At 44.7% G+C, this 21,960-nt stretch overlaps 1 protein-coding gene across 4 annotated transcripts in view; it reads left to right on the forward strand.

The window, feature by feature from the left end:
- TMEM86A (transmembrane protein 86A) overlaps window positions 1-14,668 on the forward strand; it is a 526,280-nt gene extending 511,612 nt beyond the window's left edge. For all 4 annotated transcript variants that reach the window (XM_051622278.1, XM_051622277.1, XM_051622276.1 and 1 more), the window contains 2 exons: window positions 3,563-3,827; window positions 7,989-14,668. In XM_051622278.1, coding sequence (XP_051478238.1) covers window positions 3,563-3,827; window positions 7,989-8,416 — 693 coding nt within the window. In that variant the 3' untranslated portion in view covers window positions 8,417-14,668. The remainder of the gene's footprint in view (window positions 1-3,562; window positions 3,828-7,988) is intronic.
- Window positions 14,669-21,960: the final 7,292 nt, after the last annotated feature.

A 21,960-nucleotide genomic window follows, 5' to 3' on the forward strand; every position in this document is an offset into this window, starting at 1 on the left:
TGGTACAGCTCCATCTCACATTCTGTCTTTCAAGACACAGATGCAAAGGAGATGGGTGGTTTGATGCAGTTTACCTATGAAGCCAAGAAATACTGTTCCCTTCCCCGAGGTACAGGCAAGCCTAGACATGGATTGTGCTTGGTTTTCCTTAAGCCACAGCCTCCAGTTGTGTTGGTACATGGTTTCCCAATGCCAGCCTTGACTTGTCCTCCAGGTGGCAAGTTGCCTGATCACCTCTTCTCAAGCCTTCACCACACATCCAGACAGAGGGAAATCCCTCAGCCTTACCCTCTGTTTGCTTCAATTTTTCTTGGAAGACTCCTCCCCAGTATTTTCAGTGCCACACTATCCCAGCAGGATGTGCTTGCCCAGCCCTGAGCTGCACAGGTACCTCTGTCTCAGCAAGTGGTGTCCTGCATGGGGCACTCCTTTTGCTCAGAGGCAGCACAGGGACTCCACTGAGCTGCAGCATTCAGTAATGGGCAAGGGCATGTTTGGAAATAATTCATTTGAAGTATACTTCTAGAAAAAGTGTAAAGGAGTAAAGCAGTAATGGTGAGAAGCCTGTAGGCCTTCTAGGTATATGAGATTAATCTTATGCAGGGACTTGGTAACACTGTAAATTCCACAGTTATGGGTGAGTAACTGAGACTGACCCCTTATGCCTGGAAGATGTCTTCATTGTTATTAGGATGGAAATACTACAAACCAATATTTTTAAATAATGCTGGCTGGACTTGGAAATTTTACATTCAGATAGTAAGAAATGGTAATTTCTTGCAAAAGTGCGTATCTTATATTCAGTAAGGCAAGGTTCCTGGGGAAAATGACAAGTGTAATTAAAAGCTGTCTCATCATGCACGCACACAGGGGAGGGCAAGCTGTGATTATAATGGTAACTGCTTCTAGCAGGTGTTTTTCTTTTAATATGAGATACTAAATAAAACTTCCTGTGTTTATTAACCCAAATACTCTCCTGTAGGCTTCTAACAGTGCCTCTGTGACATGTTGCAAACAAGGCTGAATTTCAACTATACCTTTCAGCAGAAACTTTTGTCTTCAGAGGCACAAAACCTTAGCTGAGACTGTTTCAGGGACCTGGAGCACTGTTGGTACTGAAAGTGCTTTTCCACTTTGTAGCTCTGGAGGTTGTTAGTTCCCCATGCTGAAGATCTCAGGCTTGTTACAGCATGGTGGGAATCCTCCACAACTGATGAGGGAGAGGAGGAAGCCCTGCCAGAAGCACTGTCATCTGTTGCCTGCAACTGTGAGAGGATGAATGTGATCAATTACAGTTTCAGTATCAAAGACTTAGAAGGGGAGGAGGCAGAGCTGTAGCCAGGCACTGGTCTTGGATGGTCTGGGCCTGATGTGTCACTTCAGAAGGGCAAGGTGCAGGATCTGAAAGGGTGGGAAGCTTGGCTCCACTCTTCCCCCTATACTACTTGACATTCCCAGGCACCTCCAGTACTGTGAGACTACGTAGGCTTTTATGACTTTTATTTCAAGGCCATTTGTTATTTGCTGCCAGATTTCTCCCAAAGAATGTAGAGAAGAAGTGGTAAATGGTGATTAATTTCAACAACCTAACTGGAGAACTCACGACAGCCTCCCCATGTAATACAAGAAAGCTAAGGGCTTGCTGATGTCCTTTGGTGAGTGAATTGTGTAGCCTGGTTGATTAATGGAGTGTTTAAAAATTGTCTTGCCAATAGCCTATGAATAATGTATACAAGAATAATGAAATACCTGACTGCTAAGAAACTACTGATATTCTGGGGAAATTTCTGTCACATGTGAGAACAATTTTGAAAGCACTGTCTTCTTGGGATGCCCTTTATTTATGGTCTTGCTGCTTCAGGGATTGCATTCCCTTTTTAGATACTGCATGTGAAGATGCCCTCCACTGCTTCTGCCTCTGTCTTTGAGCTCCACCTGACTCCCTTTGCTTGTGTCTGTAAAAGCTCCTGAGTTTTCACGAGTTCAGGCTTTATTGATGAGCACCATAAGCACAGAGATAAGTGCTGTGGAGTCTTCAGCCATTCTTGGTGTCTGCACCAGGGCACATGGTTTTGTGTCATGGCAATGTCCCATGATGCAGGAAGCAGAAATAGGGCCAAGTGATTTGGAAAATAAGACTAATTGGTTTTTTGCAGGTTTTTGGAGCAAGGGCTCCTTGTGTGAGATAAGAAACCCCAAAGTGTCACACATGGATGTTCAGATTTTGATGGACTTTGTAGGGTGAACCCAGCTCCAATGCCTCTAGATGTTACAGAATCATAGAATCCTTTCAGCTGGAAGGGACCCTAAAGATCATCGAGTTCCAACTCCCTGGCATGGGCAGGGACAGCTTCCACTAGAACAGGCTGCTCAGAGCCCCATCCAACCTGCCTTTGAACACCTCCAGGGATGGAGCCCCCACAACATCTCTGGGCAGCCCGTTCCAGTGTCTCACCCCCCTTAAACCCTTACCCCATGTCCTTCTTCAGTGCATGAGGCCTGTGTGTGCTTTGGCCATGAGTAGTTGGAAGTTGTTGTGATACTAAGCAACTAAATCATGCTTGACCAAAGAAATGAGATTGAGAGTGATCCTCTGCTTGTAGGGGAGCTCTGGAGGTTGCAATGCCTTAGCTACAGGAGGAAACCGGCCTCCTTTTCTCATGTGTGGTTTTGCCCACCTGCACTAAAATGCACTAATATCACAGGAGAGCAAGTTAACACCATATGTATGTTACCACAGTCCAGACTGGTTTCAGCTAAGTGTATGTTACAGACTCCCAGCTTGTGGAGTCTGTAGCTCTGTGCCCTGCCTCTGCTGTGGCTTTGTTATGAGTAGGCTAGTGCTCATGCTGCATTTTTGTGTCTGGATTTACACAGCAGAGCCCTGAGTCAAAAGGTTTCCTGCAATATAGGCAGTATATTATTAGTGTAATGCTAGAACAAAGCAACACGTGATTGATGTTGGTATTAGTCAGCTGAGGAAGTGACATTCCCACCTGGAAAATTGATGTGATGGGTTTGGGAATCATGAGGTGATGCCAACAGCAGTTTCCAGGCATGAGGCTTACAGGGCAGGAGAGAGGAGTCAGAAGACAGGTTGTATCCTCAGGGTGATCTGCAACTGTCTAAGGAAGACTATTCACCAAAATGGGAGGAAAGATTTGCATTTTTCTTGGCTTTTTTGCTGTTGGGGAATTGCAGTATTTTTGCAACTACAGGAGAAGAGGTTAAGGATCACCGGATAAATTTGACTGATGGCCTAAATGTTTTCAGTGGAACAAAAAAAGAGAAGAGGTATCTAAACTTCCTCCACTCTACCACCCAAAACCCTTCCTGCCAGCCAGGAAGTATTTTCAGCAGAAGAGGGTCACAGAGTTCTAGGCTGAGGATTATGGTCAAGTTGAACAAACTTTTTTTAGCAGCAGAAATGCTGCTAGCTGACAATATACGTGAAAGAGTAGCTTTGAAAAGGAAGGAGTCAGTTCTGTTATGCAGTTTATCCCACTGATGCTTCTGATGATCCTAATAATTTATCTTTTCTTTTAATGTTTGTTTCTTTTAGGTGAAGAACGAAGGCCCCAAACTGGTGCCCTTCTTTAAAGCCACGTGTGTCTATTTTGTCCTCTGGCTGCCAACTTCCAGCCCCTCCTGGTTCAGTGCCCTCATCAAATGTCTGCCCATCTTCTGCCTGTGGGCTTTCCTTCTGGCTCATGGAATTAACTTCTTAGTGTCACACCGGAGCGCCAGCCGCATCCTAGCAGGACTCATATTCTCGGCAGTGGGAGATGCCTTTCTCATCTGGCAGGAGCAGGGCTACTTCATTCATGGTGAGTGCAGTGTCAGTCTTAAAGGGATGCCACAGTGTCCAGCTGTTACCCTCTTTATATAGTAACGAGTTGCTGGGCTATGTGGTTTGTTTACTCCTGTACAGCTTCCCTTGGAAGTGGGAAGCACTAATCCCATGACTAAAATCCATCATTGTTACAGGAATGATACCATGGATGAGTCTTTCTCTTGAGCTTCCCTTGAGGTCAGAGAGGTAATTGTGGCAGATTTGGTTCCCTGGCACGTGGTTGCAGTATCTCAAGCTGGCTGGAGTTGGGAAGGTGGCATGGGCAGAAACCCTGAGGAAGAGAAGGAAGTGTTCATGCCACTCAACAGCTCCCGTGAAGCTACAGGAACTACCTGTCTCCTGTCTCTCTCCAGGGAGTTCTGTCAGCCCTATCCTACAAGGATCAGAAATAGGACAAATGGTGCAAAGCTACTCAGTGGAGAACTGGTGGCTAGAACACTGATGTTTTGATGGACAAGCCCATAGCCTGGGGCAGGTGTTTATGTGGATGCTAGAAGCCAAAGCATCAGAAATCTTGCATATTCGTCAGTATGAATCATGCAGCCTTGTTGTAAGAGATGTGTCTGTTTTGCAAGACGTGTAAATGATCGGCAATCAAAGTCAAACCCTACCACAATAGCATGTCCTTTCCACAGAGATCCACATCTTTCAGAGCAAACCAAACTTGTTTCATTTTGCTAGTCTGCAGACTAGAACATAATGACTTAGATTAATCATTTAAAGCCACATTGAACTTGCCTGCAGCAACGCTCTCTCTGGCCTTGGACTGTCACAAGAAATCAGCAGCAGTTGAGTCCACTGATGGGTGGGGTTTCATAAGTTAATTTAACCAGCACAGGGATCTCATGTTAACACCCACCATTAACTGGCTGCTGTGGTTGTCCCACTGGAAAATGTGAGGAGGGAACTTTTCTGACTTGTGCTGTTGTCAGCTCTGAAAGTCAGAGGCTTATTTCCCCCTGCCAGGAGGTCAGTATTTAGTTTTATTTTTAAATTCCCACAAGAACTTTTTTTTTATGAGAGGGAAGTGTGTGAAATGCCAGATAGGAAAGGCCAAATGCTCTGAATCTGGTTTTAATCCTGCTTCCCAAGGACTTATCCTAATATCATTAAAAGTTAATGTACAATTTTTTACTGATTTTGGTGGGGTTTAGGTTAGGCCCTGAGGACATATCTGGCTGAAGCATGTTGCTGAAGAGCTCACAGTCTTCTCCTGGGGTGCCATCCCCTCTGTGCTGAGTGTGGGCATCTTCACGGAAGGGCCTCCCCCCAGCAGAGGTACCTGGCTCAGCACAGGCTGCCTTAGCCCAACTACTTGTGCTTCTGTTTTGCCTTCTCAAGTTTCTCCTTGAGCTGTGGCTTGGAAAACATTCAAGGCCTGATTCTCACTGTGACCGTTTTTGTATTTGAACTGTGCTGAGCTTCTCCTTTCCCACATAGCTGGGCTATCTCTGAGTCCCCTCTCCAATTTAGCACCAGGGAAAGGTCAACCAGCCACAGCAATTCAGTATCTGGTTAATGTGTTTTCATCTGCAAATAAGCTGGGTTTTCAACCCTAGTCTCACAACTGAGAAGTGTTGCTTTGTGGGTTTAGACACATTTTTCTTAAGAAGAAAAGCTCTTTTGGAGCATTTTGAAAATCTCAGCCTTCATCCTGGCTGTCTCCTGTCTGCCTCAGTCCATGTTTATCCTAGCTACCATTTTCCATAGTGGGGTGTTAATATTTGCATTTCAGCTGTTAGCAGATAAAGTGCACCACCCCATTTCATCATTCACCTCTCCCGCAAAACATATTTTCTCCTATTTAAAACTCAGCAGGCTGCTGTTATTGGCAATTGACAATATTCAAACTTTTGACATAATTTGTGGGAATTTGAAATTTCAGGGAAGTATTACATAAAAATGTACTTTCTGTTTGACTTCTTTGGCTTTCAGGCTGAAAAAAGGGTAAGGAATTGGACTGTTTTGAATAGCTTTTGAGACAATGAGTTTTTAAAAGGACATTTATCCATTATAAGGAAGTGAGAGCCTGGGAACTTAATTCTTGGCACACTTGACTTTCTTTCATTTTTGCTGTTTCAGTCCACTAATAACATGCTATTTTCTGACTAGCATCTTACTGTATGTGGAAGACACTTTACAGTGTTAACATCCACCTCCTTTCATAGCACGCACTTAGAAACTTTATGCATTTGGTGAAGAAGACAGGGACTAACAAAAAAGACTTACTGCCAGCCTGAGGGGAAACTCCAGAAGGCAGGGAGGGGGAAGGAAGAGGACAGAGTGAAGACTGATCTGCCTGATGTAGTTGGGAGTGCTGAGCCAATGCCTGAGAAATGCACCCCCCCTCCCTGTGCAGCCATCACAGGTTTCCCCTGTGATGTGGGTGCTGAATGAGCAAACCTGGGAGCTGACTCGTTTGTTTGTGAGCAGCCTTACCACATATCAAAACTCTTCCTGCCTTACTGGTGATCTGCTTGGTTGTTGCATCCTGTCGTCCTCTTCTCCTCTTCTTTCCCAGCTGCCTGCATGAAGGACAACACATTCTTCAGTTCCACATGCTAGAACTCTCCACATAATGCCACTGAAGGAAAAAAACACTTCTCCCTGTTAGAGTGAAGTAACCTTCTCCTTACCACCCCCAGTGCACTAACCTTTCCTGTGCTGTAACACCATAAACAGCTCTTGTCCTAAATCCCTCCTCTGTTTCCTCAGTGCTGTGCCCATCATGGAACAGCTCTGTGAAACATCAGCTTCTTGTTGCCCCCCTTTGCAATTCTTTTCGTCTTCACACTGTGTATTTTCTCTAGCCTCATCTTGCAGACCAGTTCTCCAGCAGCCCCTTTCCTCCTGAGGTTCCACCACAGGAGGAGGTTCTCATCACACCACAGTGGATCTTTCAGCAGATGTCCCATCTGGTCCTCCCCAAAGGCAGGGAGACATTTCCCCTTCTTTGAGCTGCTGCAACACAAGAGTATTAGGATGAAGAAATGTCTGCCAGCAGCAGGCTTTAGTGACTGCCCTTTATACCACAGCCTCATGTTTTAAATGTAAGCAAGTGTCCTGCTGGAGGACTCAGCTTCTCAGATCCTTTTCTCCACTTTATGGTTTAGAGCTGCATGAAAACTTCCAGCTACTCTAATAATCCTGCCAGGATTATTAGACAGTGGGACAGCCTGCAGTTGCACCATATGTGGGGTTGAGAAACAGAGAACCTGGACTTAAGTTTGGGACCCATTATCTACAACTGGCAGGGCAACTAGTAATCAGCAGCTGCACCAACACATTGTAACTTTGTCAAATGGGTTAGGGGCAAGCAGATAACATATGGGCAGAACCTTCAAACACCCACATTGGGCATTTCTCAGGGGTGTTGCACTTTGAATGGAAGCCAGCATTTTATTTTCACTGATTGATTCCAGCTAAGATTCATTTAAATCTTGCAAATAGCCATAAAATTGTTGGCAGATCACATTGGTGCAGTCCCTGAAATATGCCAGCTGCTTCTTTCCAGCTTAGGTTTTTAGTAGCTATGGGCAGAGATGGAGAAAAAGCCAGATTTAGTCCCCGAGTGCCTTTGGGTTGGTGGCTAAATATGGTCAGGCTTTGTATCTGGGTTTGGAGGGATTGGTATATTTTTTCATATTTTGTTCCTACACTTATCTGATTACAGCCTTCCTGTTCCACATGTGTCCTATGAGCAAAACACTCTGCATTTCTAGAAGGGATGATCTCTGGTCTGCCTTGCCCCCACCCTTCCATCCAAAGCGAAGGAGGAAGCAACACTTGAAAAACAAGCTTTGTTCCTTCTGCAGCAGCTTAGTTCACCTGGCCTTTCAGCAAAAAGGCTTCTATCCCAACAGATCTGTACTTGGCTGCAGCTGTAGATGTGCTCGGGTTTTCTTAAGGCAGGAGCCTGGTGCTAAGGCTGATCTCCCATGCACAGATTTTTATTGTAAAAGGTGGTCAGTGTGGTTTCCGTGGGAAGTGTTAAGGATTGTAACACTGCAAGGACATCTAAGCCTGTGCTCGTTGTGGTATATTTAAAACCCAATAGAACTACATGATTTATTCTGCTACCAACTGCCAGTCACTGATGAAAAGTCACACTTGCTATGTCAATGCCTCTTTCCAGGTTTGCTGATGTTTGCCATCACACACATCCTCTACTCTTCAGCCTTCGGCATGAAGCCTTTGGACCTCAAAGCCGGCTTGTTGATGGGCCTTGTTTGCAGCTCCTGTTATGCCTTCCTGTACTCCTACCTCTCAGGCCCATTCACCTACCTGGTAGCTGTCTACATCGCCTTGATTGGCTTCATGGGCTGGCGAGCAGTTGCTGGCATGCAGCTGTGCAACGACCTCTGGACGTGGACCAAGCTCTCGGCCTGCATTGGCGCGATGCTGTTCATGGTGTCGGATCTGACCATTGCGCTTAACAAGTTCTGCTTTCCTGTGCCCTACTCGCGCTTCATCATCATGGCTACTTACTATGCAGCCCAAATGCTTATTGCACTGTCTGCTGTAGAGACCAGAGATGAAGAGGACTTCAGAAAGAGGAGCTAGGTGGAATGCCAATAGTCTGTGAACAACATGGGTTATATCTCAGGTGCTGTAGCTGCATTCACCCCTGAGAGAGATCTCCATTTCTCTAGACACATTGGTGATGTTGATTTTGCTTCTTTGAAGCATTACCTTTGGGGCTTTTTTTTCAGTGGCTTTCTCTGAATACAGCTTACTTCAGTGTGGAGTTCACATCAGAAAGCTTAGACTGTCCCTGCAGTAGCTCCTTATTCAACTTTTCTGTCTTGGAAGTGCTGTGCTACTGCGTTTTACTCGTTAGTCTTGAAACTGATGCTGAATTTCTGGGAAGAGGAGAGCTGATGGAAAGGTTTGTCTATGCACTGTGCTAGAACCCTTGCTTTCAATGTAGGCAGACAGGCACAGATCTCTGCTAAAGTCATAGGTAAAAATTAATTTAATTTTTGTCTCTTTTTATGAATTACAAACTCAATAAGAAAACTGGAGCCATTTCCTCGCAGAAAGGAAGCCTGGAGGTAAAAACTGCATATCCAGATGATGGCTGAGCTTTGGAGTCAACAGCAGCATGTGGGGCAGCCCCCAGCAGAACCAGAATGAAAGCAGAACACAGATCAGAGAGCACAGAGCAAGAGGGGTGCTGACATGCAGTGCTGTGTGCTTTGATCGTGGCTGATTGCTGCTTCAGGTGATGCTGGAGCACCTACCATGTCTGTAGGTGCCTGTCAGCATTGTCACATGGCAGAACTAGGAGTCTGGTGGGATTTCAGGTCCATCTAGGTAGCCAGGCCACTGCATTCTCCCTTGCCATGCACATGCAGTTACACAGTGTCTGCAGCCACCAGTGACAGCTGAGATGTAATAGGCACAAGAACTTTGATATTTACAGCAGGACTTGGAGCTTGTGTGTCCTAATTTTCCTTCGTATGGTGGGCAGGAATCTAAACTTTATGCCTTTCTTCCATGGTATCCCAACAAATACTGCTCTTTGCAGTATCTCTCTTGAACCTTCATGTGAGCATGTAGATTGCTGTTGTGTTTTGCCAGCTTGTGGTAAACAATCAGCTTTGCAGCACTCGCTTTGTGGAAAGCCCCTTATTCAGCAGAGCCTCCTGAAAAGCACCATCCTGTCTGTTTGAAGTGCCTGCTGCTTCCTTCTTGAACTCACATGGATGCAGAGAATGCGAAAGCCACCAGGGCTGGGAAAGCCTGTTTAATTCTGATCCATCTTCTTTGGTTCATTTGTCACCATTTGCTGAAGCAAGATTACTTGCGATTTCAGACTTTCTTAAGAAGAAAGATACAGGAAGAGGTTGCCCTGATTTTTAATCCGGGTTCATTTGTGATCTTACGTATATTTTCCCTCATGTTTAGGATATCTAACAGCAAGCTCTCTTTCTGTTTGTGCCTTTTCCTTCTGTCCATCCTAGGGCTGCTCCCATGGGCTGAGATGCTCTCCCAATGGCTTGAGACACGAGAGCACTCAGGTGAGCAAAGAAAGCTTGCTGAGGGTTTCTTCACTTCTTCAAACCTACAGCCAAACAGACACAACCAAAACAGACTGCACAACTCCAATCCATGCGTGCCCCAGCTGGCCCTTGCACATGCTCACGTGGGCAGGGCGACAGGAGCAACAGGCCTCCAGACCAGCCCTGTGGGCTGAAAATCACCCTGATCTCCATACCTAGCATGCCCTGACCATTCCAGGTGAAAGCCTGGCATGGAGCTCCCCGCACAGTCAGCAGAGCAGGAATTCCTCCTCACAAGGGTCAGGGGGCAGCTGAGGAAACTTACCAACCCTGCGAGCTTTTCCCTTGGTGTTGAGATGTACCTTGTGGTTCTCCTGCTCCTCCCTGTCCTTCTGTGGTGGGACTGGGTGTGGAATAGGCACTGCCTCCCCATGGCTTCTGCATTAGTGCTAATGCCGCCCGTATTACAAAAATCTAGTTTAACAATCCTGGCCCTGAGGAGTCATCTGCTGCTTTTCAGACAGAGCTCAGAAAGGTCAGCTGCATTATTGAGAGGGAAGGCATTACCCAGCCCCATGTAATCTCTTCCATTTAATGCTGTTGTGTAATGTCAGTATTCATTCACTGGCTCACTGGGGCCTGTTTGGAGTAAACTGCTAAGGGAATTCAGAACCGTAAAACATCTTCATTCATCAGCATTGCTTATCTCCTGGCCCCTGCTTGAACCCTGCCATGTAGCTCTCTACGGATGTCACCTGCTGTTACTCAGCTTGACTGTGTGCAGATCTCTTCCTGCAACAGACTACTAAGCTAAGAAGAAATCTAAGCATTTGGGATGAACCCATCATCATTCTCCCAGCATGTGAGCAAACAGCACATTTCAGTCTGCTGTATAGCTCCTCGTCATGGGTCAGGCCAGCATACTCAGTTCTTAGCTGGCAGTTCTTCAGAGGAGTTCTCTGCACCCTGAGCTTGCCCTTACTTTGAGGAAAACGTGTGTGTGATAAAGTAACCTTTATTTAAAAGCTAGAATTTTGATTCTCTCTTTCTTCCCCTCTAGAAATGAGTAGTCTTCGATTTACCGAAGAGGCTAAGTTGCTTTTCTGTGTGCTTTTTCATCTTGTCTTGCTTTGTTATCCTGCTCCACCATCAGCCACTGGATAATTGCAGAAAAAGATCTTTCAAGTGTTATTAGGAGGCCTGCCTTCTCCTCTCCACTGGCCATCAGAGGTGCAGTTTCTGGTGGCAGGGGTCTCTGGGTGGCTCTCGCTGGGACAGCAGAAACATGTGCAGCCCAGGTGAGCTGTTGTTCCCTTGCTGCCCCTCACCTGGCTGGGACACACCCTGGCCAGGTATTGTGGCTCCATCCCAGTGCTGCAATAGCTTCAGCCTTCCCAGGAACACAAGGCAGAGCCCTCAGCATACAAAATCAGGGAGGAGTTCTGGATGGCTCAGAGGTTCACCAGTGAAGGCTCTCAGTCTTCAAAATCTCTCTCCTGTGCTGCATTCCTCCTTTTAATCCATAGTACTTGAATTAAACTACTTTTCCTGGAGGTTCTTTCCTGCTGGGAAGAGACCAGCTGCTGTGGACACTGATTTGACACAATTCTGACTTTGGTAAACCCTCAGAAACACTAAGCAGTTGCTGACAGTCTGTTAAACACCTATTCTTGGGATTACAACTGTTCCTTCAACCCCAGCGAGGGCAATCTTCATTTTGAAAGGGAGCAAACAAAGTGGGAATGAGGTGACTGTTTGTGGCATTGCCTTTGTGGACCTTCTGGTGGTCTCTTTCCATGCTAAAACTGCAAGGTTTGATCCATTCTTCTCCTGTTCAGGAGCACAGTCCTAGAGAAGCACCCAGTTTTTGGCCCAGGGACATTATAGAGGGAATGAAGCACCCCAGTGGTGTTGTGTGCCTGGCCCCAGCAGTATCAGCTCCTTTCTTGCTAAGTACAGAGGCTTTCTTCTCACACTGCTGCATTCAGAAACCGCTCTGCAGTTCCCATCTACGGTCATTTGAGGTTACACACATGGCCCAATTACTTTTGCTCACCTTCCTGTAGTTATCACCCTCTTGGAGATCCTTTGGCTCCTTATGCAGACATATAAAAGATGCAGCACATGTATTTCAGCCTTGTATCTCTTTCTGTAAATAGATCCTCCTGACACAGAACTCCCAATGAAGTGAAAGTAGCACTGCTAATTGCAACTGGTTTTACATGCTAGTAATGCTTCTGGGCTGTGCCAGTCACACAGATGTCAGCAGGGTGAAGCTGCTGTAGAAAGAGCAGGTTGAGAAGAAAAAAACAAAGGATTTACCTGGCTTCTTACTCCTCTGTACTAAAGCAACTGCATGACTGATTGTTTGAAGAATTACTCTAACATGGCTTTTAAGTAGGTTGTTGAAGGTTTCATGTAATCAGTGGAGGTAATTGATGTATTTTTACACAAGTATATAAAATTCCCAGGACCAACTTAGCAGAATTTTGTCATGGCTCTTCAAAGTTTTCCAGTCCCATAGTTTGACACTAACATCTGTAATTTTTCAGTTTGCTATTATGGTAAATTTGGGAGCTGTTCTAGAAGAAGCAGATTAAAGCAAACAGCAACTGTAAAGCTCAGTGGCAGGTGCCTCTTTCTCTTTGCTTGGTTTCTGGATACAGATGGGGGCTGTTTTCAGCAGAGGCAGCATAACTCCATTCTTGGAGTTATGGAAACAAGTCCTTGGAAAGAAGTCTTTCTGGGTACTTCTGCCTTTTATCCATGCTTGCTCCTTTGGCAGCCTTGGGTAAGTCACTTACATTTTCAGGGGCCAGGTCCTCATCTGGTCTAAAAAAGTGTCAGAGAGCCACTGCTATGCCAAGTTACAACAGCAGGGAACAAGGCCCTCACCCCATTTCTATCTAAAATGGGCATCTTGGCACTTACCTACCTCACAAGGATGTTGTGAGGATTAATGCTCATACAGCACTTTCAGGATGTAAAGTGCTATGTAAGTCCCAAGTATTATCCAATCTTAGTGTTAAACATGCTTTTAGGGATCTGGAGGATTTCTCTTAAAGCATGGAATATATGACTGCCTCTTCAATTTGCATCAGATGGAAAGCAAATGCAAAATATTTATTCACACTAACAGGTTGGGTTCAGCTGCACTTGAACTCTGAGGAGGGTTTAGCATAAAAGACTGAACTCTGATTTCAGTTTTGCAAATGGTTTTTAGTTCTCCTAAAAGCCTCAACCAGAACCTTAGATGTGAAGCCTACATCCAGATTTTGCAGTCTGGTCTCATCCCTGACTGTTAGCTAGAATAAATCTAATCCAGCCAAAGCACAGTGCTGTCGCAGTCTTCCATGGCTGCTGTAAAGACTGGAACAGAAACTGAAGTTATTCTGTTCAACCTTCATTCTGCAGAAGGTCAGCTAGGTTTCATGGGACAATTTACAAAGGGATGTTTAATTTCTGTGAATATAAGTTTTACTGAGTTCGTAGCGAAGGGAAGTACTTGTACCACCAGTCCTAGGGCCTGGAACAAAAGCTGATCTAGAAATACAGCTGTAAACCATCACCACGTTCTCAACAAGTATAAAAATGCCACTGTTCACTGATTTGAAATCTGGACCTCAGCTAGAAACTACTTTGTCAGGTAGCACTACCTGCTGTTCAAACACAAGTGAAGGCAAGGAATTACACCCCAAGGAATATGAGCTGTGTACATGTGAAATGGACCATAATTTTGAAGCAGCTGCAGTAAAATCTTCTTATGAACTCAGAAGCAAACACAATGCAATTTTTTATGGTTTCTTTAAAATGTTTGATGGTTTTTAGTTCTCTTAGTTTGGAGAAAATGTTCTTAATGTTATTTTATTTTTGCTCTTATTGTAAAGAATAAAAATATACAACTCTAGATAGACTGCAAGTGAAAAAAGGTGGCCAGTTGGCAGGAATGCCAAATCTTCTGTGGCTTGTATTGTTTCTGTGGTGACACTATGCTGCTGTAGGATGAGCTACTGGAGTGATGAGATGGCTCAACAGTGAGGCTGAAGACCCAGGCAGTCTCATATAAGAGGGATGCACTGAGACTGCAGTGGGAACACTGGGCCCATCTGGATCAGTCAAAAGACAGAGAGAGCATCAGGAAATAAAATAAACCTTTTCCTGATAGCTAAAAAACAAGAAATCAAAGCCAGCCCATTGGGTGATGGTGCTGGATAAGCACAAACACACAGATCTAGACTTTGCTTGTGCAGGCTCCTGCTGGCCCAGGCCTTGCTCCTCATTCATCTGGGGAGGCTTCCAAGTTTGTGGTTCTGTCAGGGTCAGGTGAGCAGAATCTGTAGATTTGTTAAATAAAACTCCAAAACCTAGAAAACAAACAAACACACACAAGGAAGGAAAAAGCAAGTGCCCTTGGGAAAGTAATAGTTCTGCCTGGCTGAGACTGCAGACTCGGCTGGTCTGTCCTGAACACTGGTCTCCATGTCTTGTGCCTACGTGAGCCTCCTCACTCCAGGCCTTCTCCCATGCATTCCAGGCAGAGTGCACTGAAAGATGTGACTGAAGCAGCTGCTCTCCCCCAGGACTGAAGCATTTTGCCACATCTAAAGGTCTCTAGCACTTATTTCCTTTACCATGATTGTAAAGGTCACCACATGCAGTACAGCCACTTGATCTGGGATCTTTTATTAACACATTTTTATGCTGATTTTACTGTTTTAATTCTTTGTTTGGAATGTATTTTTTTTTCCTCATTTCTTCTCTGTGTAACAGCAATTAAAAATATTAATTTACTGAGTATTTTTACTGTGCAGATATGGTATCTCCTTGCTTATTTTCTGTTTATATGACAGTTTCAGCATGGAGCATGTAGCAAACACCTGTAGTTCTGTGCCACTGTTAAGTCCATCAGTGGTGTGACCACTACCCTGGAGCTACCCAGTGCCCACTGAAGCAGGCAGACAGTGCCACAGCCAGCTACAGTATTCCCATAGGGGGAACCCTGAAACAGAGCCTCGTGCACCTCACAGAGTACATCCAACACAAACCAACCAAGCAGCACCGCGACAGTGGCACCTGCCTCATGTGACACCAACTTCCCAGGTGCCCTGAACCATGCATGGCCCTTGCTGCTACAGCCAGTCCCACATAAAATGGCCAGTTGTCCACACTTCCAGGGAGAAGGCAGCTTGCTGTAAAGGATTGCTCTGGGAAGACTGCTCACTCTCCAGAAATTCCAGACAAATGGCCAAGTCTCTCTTTCCCCCCACACCAGCAAAATTTCCAGGAGGAGGAAGGAAGGTAATATGGACATTTTGCTCTTGTTGAGGATCTGATGCCAGTTTCTTCATGTTTGATGCAATGGCACAGATTTTTTGTTTCATTAATCCCCAACCAGGCCATCTCTCACCAGTGGAACAGGTTTCAAGGATTTATAGTGTAGAAATCCATTCAATGGATCTGCTTGCAGGATTAACAGAGGCTCCTTCATACTCCCCTTCTGAAGCGGGGTAGTTCCTGATGTGAGAATGAATCAGTACCAGGCAGAAATACTACCCCATTATTTTCACAGCAGCCTAAAGGGGTTAAGGCAGACAAAAGCAGGTGTTGCTTTCCTCTTTATTTAATTTAGTCTTTTACAATTACTTTCAAATACTCAGAGGCCTGCTGGGAGGAGCATCCTGTTTCCCTAAACCTCCTTCCTTGCTTCAGATGCAACAACGGTGGCAAAATATTCTCAGACTGAGTGTGTGTCTGTAGCTGGCCACTGCTATGCTTTTATCCCACCACAGCTCCTGGAAGATTTCACTCTAAGTTAGAAGAACCAGAACCAATGTATATATATGCATATTTATCTGTCACTCTGTTGATCTTTCAAGGGTTCAGATATGCTGTAATTTCTTATCTAGTCTTAGCCACCATCAGTGCAATTCCTGGACCCTTCTGGATCTCAAGCTGTGCCTTCTAGGGCCAGCTCTTTCACAAAGTGTCTCCCTTTGCAAAGCTGCAGACTGTGTTTACTTTCTTGGTTTTGCAAGGATTTAAGTACTTCAGATTTATGGCTTACTCTGTGTTTATATACAATCTGACATAATTAAGCTTAGATCATCATGGAGGTCCTGCTGGGCTACCTGGGGACATAAAGACAGAATCCAAGTCTTCTCTGGAACTCAGAAGCAGGATTCTTATGGACCAATGCAGAAGCAAACTTATGCATGGAAGAGAGAACTGCAATCTTTGGCTCCTTTTATCACCATTAAGATACATTAGCAGATGGTATTAGAAATACCACCTCTCACATGCACCCTGCTGTCCAAAACCACTTAGAGGGAAGCAAGACAGAAACATCAGAAGTGTCCCTGCCAAGCAGAAGCCCCACTCGACCACCTAGTTTAACTGACCATTACAGAGCCACACAAACTACACCACCACAGCAATGCTGTTCTGCATCCTGAACCAGTCAGAACTAGTTCCACTAATTACATCTTGTGTTTTGACTGCTGCAAACTTTCTGTTGCTGTGTCTAGGAGGCTTCTATAATCTTTTTATTAAGAAAAAAAATAAAGGAGTAAGTTCTATAATCACTGCAACCAACCCTAGGTTTTGAGTGCAAGTCTCACAAAGTTCTGGCTAAGAAGCTTTATAAAGCTTTCCACTGTATAAAGGAAAAATTTGGACGGTTTTTATAGGAAGTGACCAGTTCATATTTAGGGAGTTCTCATTTTCATTCTCATTTCCCCTTGTTCAGTTCATCATTGCTCCACTTTAGGTCAATTCACTTTAGGTCAAACATGCTTTGTGTTCTCTGCAATCTGCCACCTCCCAGCCTAAGGAAAATGATATTCACCCCTTCTGAGCTACAACAGCAGGAAAGATGCTGTGTCATAGAGATGGAGCAATGCCCTATTTGTTTTTGCGAATATTAAGAAAAAGGCTAAAACCAAAAACATGGCTAAGTAGAAGAATGCAAGTGTCCTTCCTTAAAGAAGTGAGACAGGAGAGTGTACATTAAGAGGAGTGGAGACAGACACTAAGAAACAGAGGTTTAGCTCCCAGAGTCAGCACAGAAAATTGGAGAGACTCCTGCGCAGCTATTAATGAATTTCCTCATCCCTTAGATCACTCATTACTCCTTTCCTTTAGGACAGCCTATCACCATAAAGGCCACTGAAAGTCTCTTTAAAAAGTCCCTAAAGAAAGTCTTCTAAGTCTGGTCTGAAGGAGGTCCCAGCCTAATCAAGAGTGCTTTCATACAAGGTACTGTATGTCCTGCAACACCTGACTCCAGGCACTAACTGCCTCTCTTCCAGAACTAAAATCAGCAAGAATGTAGTTCCTGAGATCTAAAATAAACCTGCAGCTAGCTCAATTTAAAGTGAATTCCTTATCTCCTACGGTCAGCTTTACAGTATCTTATTCTGCTTTCCCACTTCACTCAGGTGCAAGCAGCCCTAGCAGCAGAGAGACCTTGGCAAGAAACTGCCCCTGTCAAAGTAAGGAGGAGCCTCAGGAGGCTTCAGAAACATGCTCCCATCAAGGAACATCAATATAAATGAGCACCCCACTGTTAGAAATGAAACGTAGTGTTGTTTTTGCATTCTAGTGTTAGAAACATAGTGTCAGGTTTGGTTTTTTTATATATATACCCTAGTGTTAGGAATATAATAGTTTGAGAGAAGTGAGGTATCTGCACATTCCAAGGACACCGGGAGTGGTTTACAGTCCAAGAAACTGAGGGAGTGAATTGAGCTCCATGTGGGGATCCAAACATGGAGAAGGATTTATGGCCCAAGATAAGACTGAACAAAGCCACTTCCATCTTGCTTCTAGGGGCAGGATGGCACCAGTAGGTATAAATCATTTTGGTGACTGGGAAGACAGCCAAGGGGGCAAGAAAGGTCAACATTTTACCTCAAAAGGTAAGAAGTAAACTGCTAGAATGGAATGTGTAAACAGGGGCGGGAAACTTACAGGATAATTTGAAGCGTTGGATAGGCTGTAAACCCTGGAGTACCCAGCCAGTGGGGAAACAGGGGAGAGAACTTTGCATCGGAAATAGGGAATGTAAACCGTTACCCACCTTAGTATGGGTGTGCCTACTTGTTTAGGTCACCCATTCTTGCAAGAATGTAAATAAACTGTGCTTCGCTGAAGGATCTGTGTGGGCCTGTTCATTGGCACGACAGACATTTCTCACATCACCCATACAGTGCTTTTGCAAGCCTTGCTCCTTAGCCAGCTCTGCTTCTAAACAGGCTGCTTTGACTAACTTTGAGGTGGTATGTTCCTTGTTACATCAACAAGCTGTGTGTGGCAAGGCAGAAGGTAAGACCTACCCAACAATCAGATCTTTGAGGGGACAGGAAGCGGTTCCTCTGCCTCTCAGGCCTGCCAGCACTCCCTGAACCTAGGTGAGCAGCTGTGCCAGGATTCCTATTGTGTCAGTATGCCTGGCAGTAGTGCCAGGCTAGGGAAAGCTCTTACCGCTTTTAGAAACTAGGAAACCATCCTCCAGCTATAGCCTGAAGGTGTGGCTTCAGGAAGGAGTGCATCAGGGAGCATGGGAAGTGGGAGACTTGGTGACACCAAGAATTCTCAAAAAATGGTAAAGAACCATTTTCAGCCTTTTAGGTGGATAGTGGTGGCTTCAGTGAAAGAAGAGTTGCCTATATCCTACACACAAAGATAGAGGAGTTTGCTTGAAAACCAGCGCAGGAAATGCAGGGTGCAACATCCTTCCCCACCATGGACCCACCGTGAGCTACTTCTGCATTAGCAGAGAGAACCGAACCTGGGGCAGGGGGGGCTCACCAGGTGTTAGCAGGCTGCCCTGAAGCAATGATCACAGACAAGAATAAACTTAAAAGATCTTTCCAGATATAACCCCTTATTATTGGTGCTGTATCAGTTTCATTTCAAGCTGTTTCTGGCAGTGGCTCTTCCTCTATTTAAGACAACACCAACGGGTCCTGAGGCAACAGGGCCTTTCTCTAGAAAGGGAGAATGGGAGAAATGCACTTCAGTGTCATGATGGACAAAAGGATAGAGAATTCTTCCTTGCAAATGTTTAACCTTGAAGGCTCTGTAGTTAATAAATCAAAAGCAGGGTGAGCTTACAACCGGCTGAGGAAACTCACAGAACACAGCTGTTTCTAGGCACTGCTGTACATCTTGTAAGACCACTCTGGAAGCTCTAAGTTTGGGCATGATGACATGAGGAAACCATTTGTGGGTCACTGTTAGTAAAACCTTGCCCTACGCACCTGGAAGTGTTCGGTTTCACAGGACCAATTTGAGCCAGCTGGAACCAAGCTGTGTGTTACAACCTGATTTAAAACGTCACTGGGTGCTTCCAGCATGGAAAAAAAAAACTACCACAACAAAAAACAGAGAAGGGGGAATGTGATATGTCTGATTTTCTTCCCTTTTGTGTCTTGGAAATTTTTGCTAGCTGTCATATAATGTTGGCAAAATCCTGCGATTTCTCAAAGGAAGAGAACAGATTTACCCAGTGTAGTGTCTGTGGTACCTGCAAAAAAAAGCACAGAACTGTTTTAAGAATGCATCAGTTGACTGCTTGGAGGTGCTAAGTATGCCATGGGTGCAGGGCAAGCCTGGTTAGGGACTGAGAAAAGGCTGCATCTGTTTTTGAGACATCTAGGGAATTCATGAGACCTGCTAGCCATTTTAAGGGACCCAATACTGCTTTCAAGCAACTGAAGACAAACTTCAGTGACTTTAGAGGAAGACAAAGTTGGAGCTAGGCTGCTTTTTGGACAAGAAGGTAAGTTCTTACAATGTGGCCCTTGCAGCTCCAGCCACAGTATCTACAGACTGAGCACTCTCTTCCTCTGTGGACAAGGACAAGAGCCAAACTGGCCCAGAGAAGTGTGACCCGCAGCGCCAGAACCAGTAAGTGCATTTGCCCTGGAAAACAGCAGGGTGTAAACTATACTCAGAGACATGAAATCTATGGTTACTCAATCTGGAGGGAATTAATCCCCAACAAATCACAGCGGCTGCAAATCTGACTTAGCACAGATGATCAGCTTGCACCTACAAGTTGTAGGTAACATAAGCAGACAGCAGAGTGTACTTGAGTTGAATCACAGCTTAGACTTAGATGTGATGCTAAGATTGCCCTTGTATATAGGGTCATTGTTGGGTGGGGATTGCTGATGAAAGCACAGCTCATGGCCCAGTTGTTGCTGTGACTCACACTGTAGTTCTTCAGTGGGGTGATTAAATGGGAAGCACAGTCCTTTTGGGACATTCCATCTGAAAGTCAAAACACTCTGCTGAGGACAGAGTCACTATGGGGTGCTTTGCACTGCATTTTCTGTTGCACATGCAGACATGCAACACAGAGCCAGTGCTTTCAAGACAGAAAGTCTTCTCCTGCACAAGTACAAATCCGAAGAGCTTGGGTGTAACATGTAATTACCTGGACCTTCTTTCCCACTATGGAAAACTCAGGCAGGAGAAAAAACACACAATATACTGCATTACTCTCAGTAGCTGACTGACATACCTAACTCAACATGTACACAAATACAAACTGAAAAGCAAGAGAAAAAGGACTCGGAAATCTCATTTCCCATTAATCTGCTATGCAACTGTAAGCAAGCAATTAATTTCCTTTTTTTCTTGGTCTGTAAATAAGGTGTCAGGTTTTTGCTCCATGGGGATATATTGATGACTTCTCTGACTAATGCCATTACATTATAAAGTGCTTTTTGATATGTCTCCCAAGGCACTTTAGAAATACATTATTAAATTACACACAATTATAAACCAAGGCAGCTGATTTTGTAAAGGAAGGGATATTGCTCTGCAAGTGTTGCTCTGGGGCATTAATAGGGAATCAAGGGGAACTGCCTATACAATTTCATTTCCAGTGTCCACTGCAAATCTTCAATTTTTAGCCTGTATTTAAACACACCTCTTAAAGTCTTTATTATCTTCTTTTGCATTGGTATGGGGTCCCATCAGGTAAATCCCCTGGATTCTAAATGCAGCACTGTATGGCAAAATTCTCGAGATCTCATTCTCAGAAAATAGCTTATCTCCTCCTTATCCTTCAGAGTTTTTCTACCATCTCTTAGGTTTGTCCAAATAAACTTTGTGACTTGCTATTTATAATAAAGAATAGAAAATAAGTTCACACTTGCTTGCATCCTTCTGTTATGCCTGAAGACAGGCTGGCTGTTATCAAGGGAATGTTCAAGAGAATGCATTGCAAGGAAGGCACAACCAACCTAGCTTTTCTCCATTTACAACTAAATAACTAAAGTTATGTCAGAATGTAAGATCCAGCCCTGGAGTACTTCCATAGAAGAACAAGTCTACAGCCACATAGCTGGAAGTGCTCTTTCTCAGCTGCACATGTATCAAATTAGTACTGATGAGGCCTGAGCAGGAGCAACTGAACAAAGGAAAAGGCATTTACGTGACAGGGTGACCTCTGAATGTTTAATTTAATCTGCTTTTAGAGGCTTCTTACAGCTTCTGGCCCGGAAGGACTTGTCACACAGTCTCCTACGTCTGATAGATTTTTTTGCTTTTCATTTAGGAAACAAATCCCAGTCACACTGGGAATATCCTATTAGGCAGATGACATTTCTAATGCTAATCTTCTGTTATGTCAAGACATGAGAAGATCACCCTCCCAGCGCACAAATGGCCCCTACAGTCTTTAATTTGAATTTAAACAGCATCTGTATGAACTGCTATGTAATGCGCAACACCTACAGGTAGTAAAAGGAAGCCTGGTCCTGAAGAGATTGCCACTGAATGGATGGGATAGGACAGAAGGTATTCTTGTGTCTGTTCCCCAGGTGGTGACCTTAAGTGAAGAACAGGCTAGTGCTATACCCAAGGCCACAGAGGGAGCCTGAGCTTAGTTCACAGTCTTGTGTAAAAGAGCACACATGTCCCTCCAGCACTGTCAGGAATTTTTATGCTTACCTCTGTCTTTGGCAATGTCCCACTGCTCCTACAAATCCAGAGGGTCAGTGCCTCCAGTGTCTTTGCAGCCACTGCACAGAGCTGGCTTGGTTTGGGAGATGCCACATAAACATTATGCTACAGTTCATTAGTTTGATG

This window comes from Apus apus, chromosome 5, assembly GCF_020740795.1.
Source record: "Apus apus isolate bApuApu2 chromosome 5, bApuApu2.pri.cur, whole genome shotgun sequence".
NCBI classification, from domain to species: Eukaryota; Metazoa; Chordata; class Aves; order Apodiformes; family Apodidae; genus Apus; species Apus apus.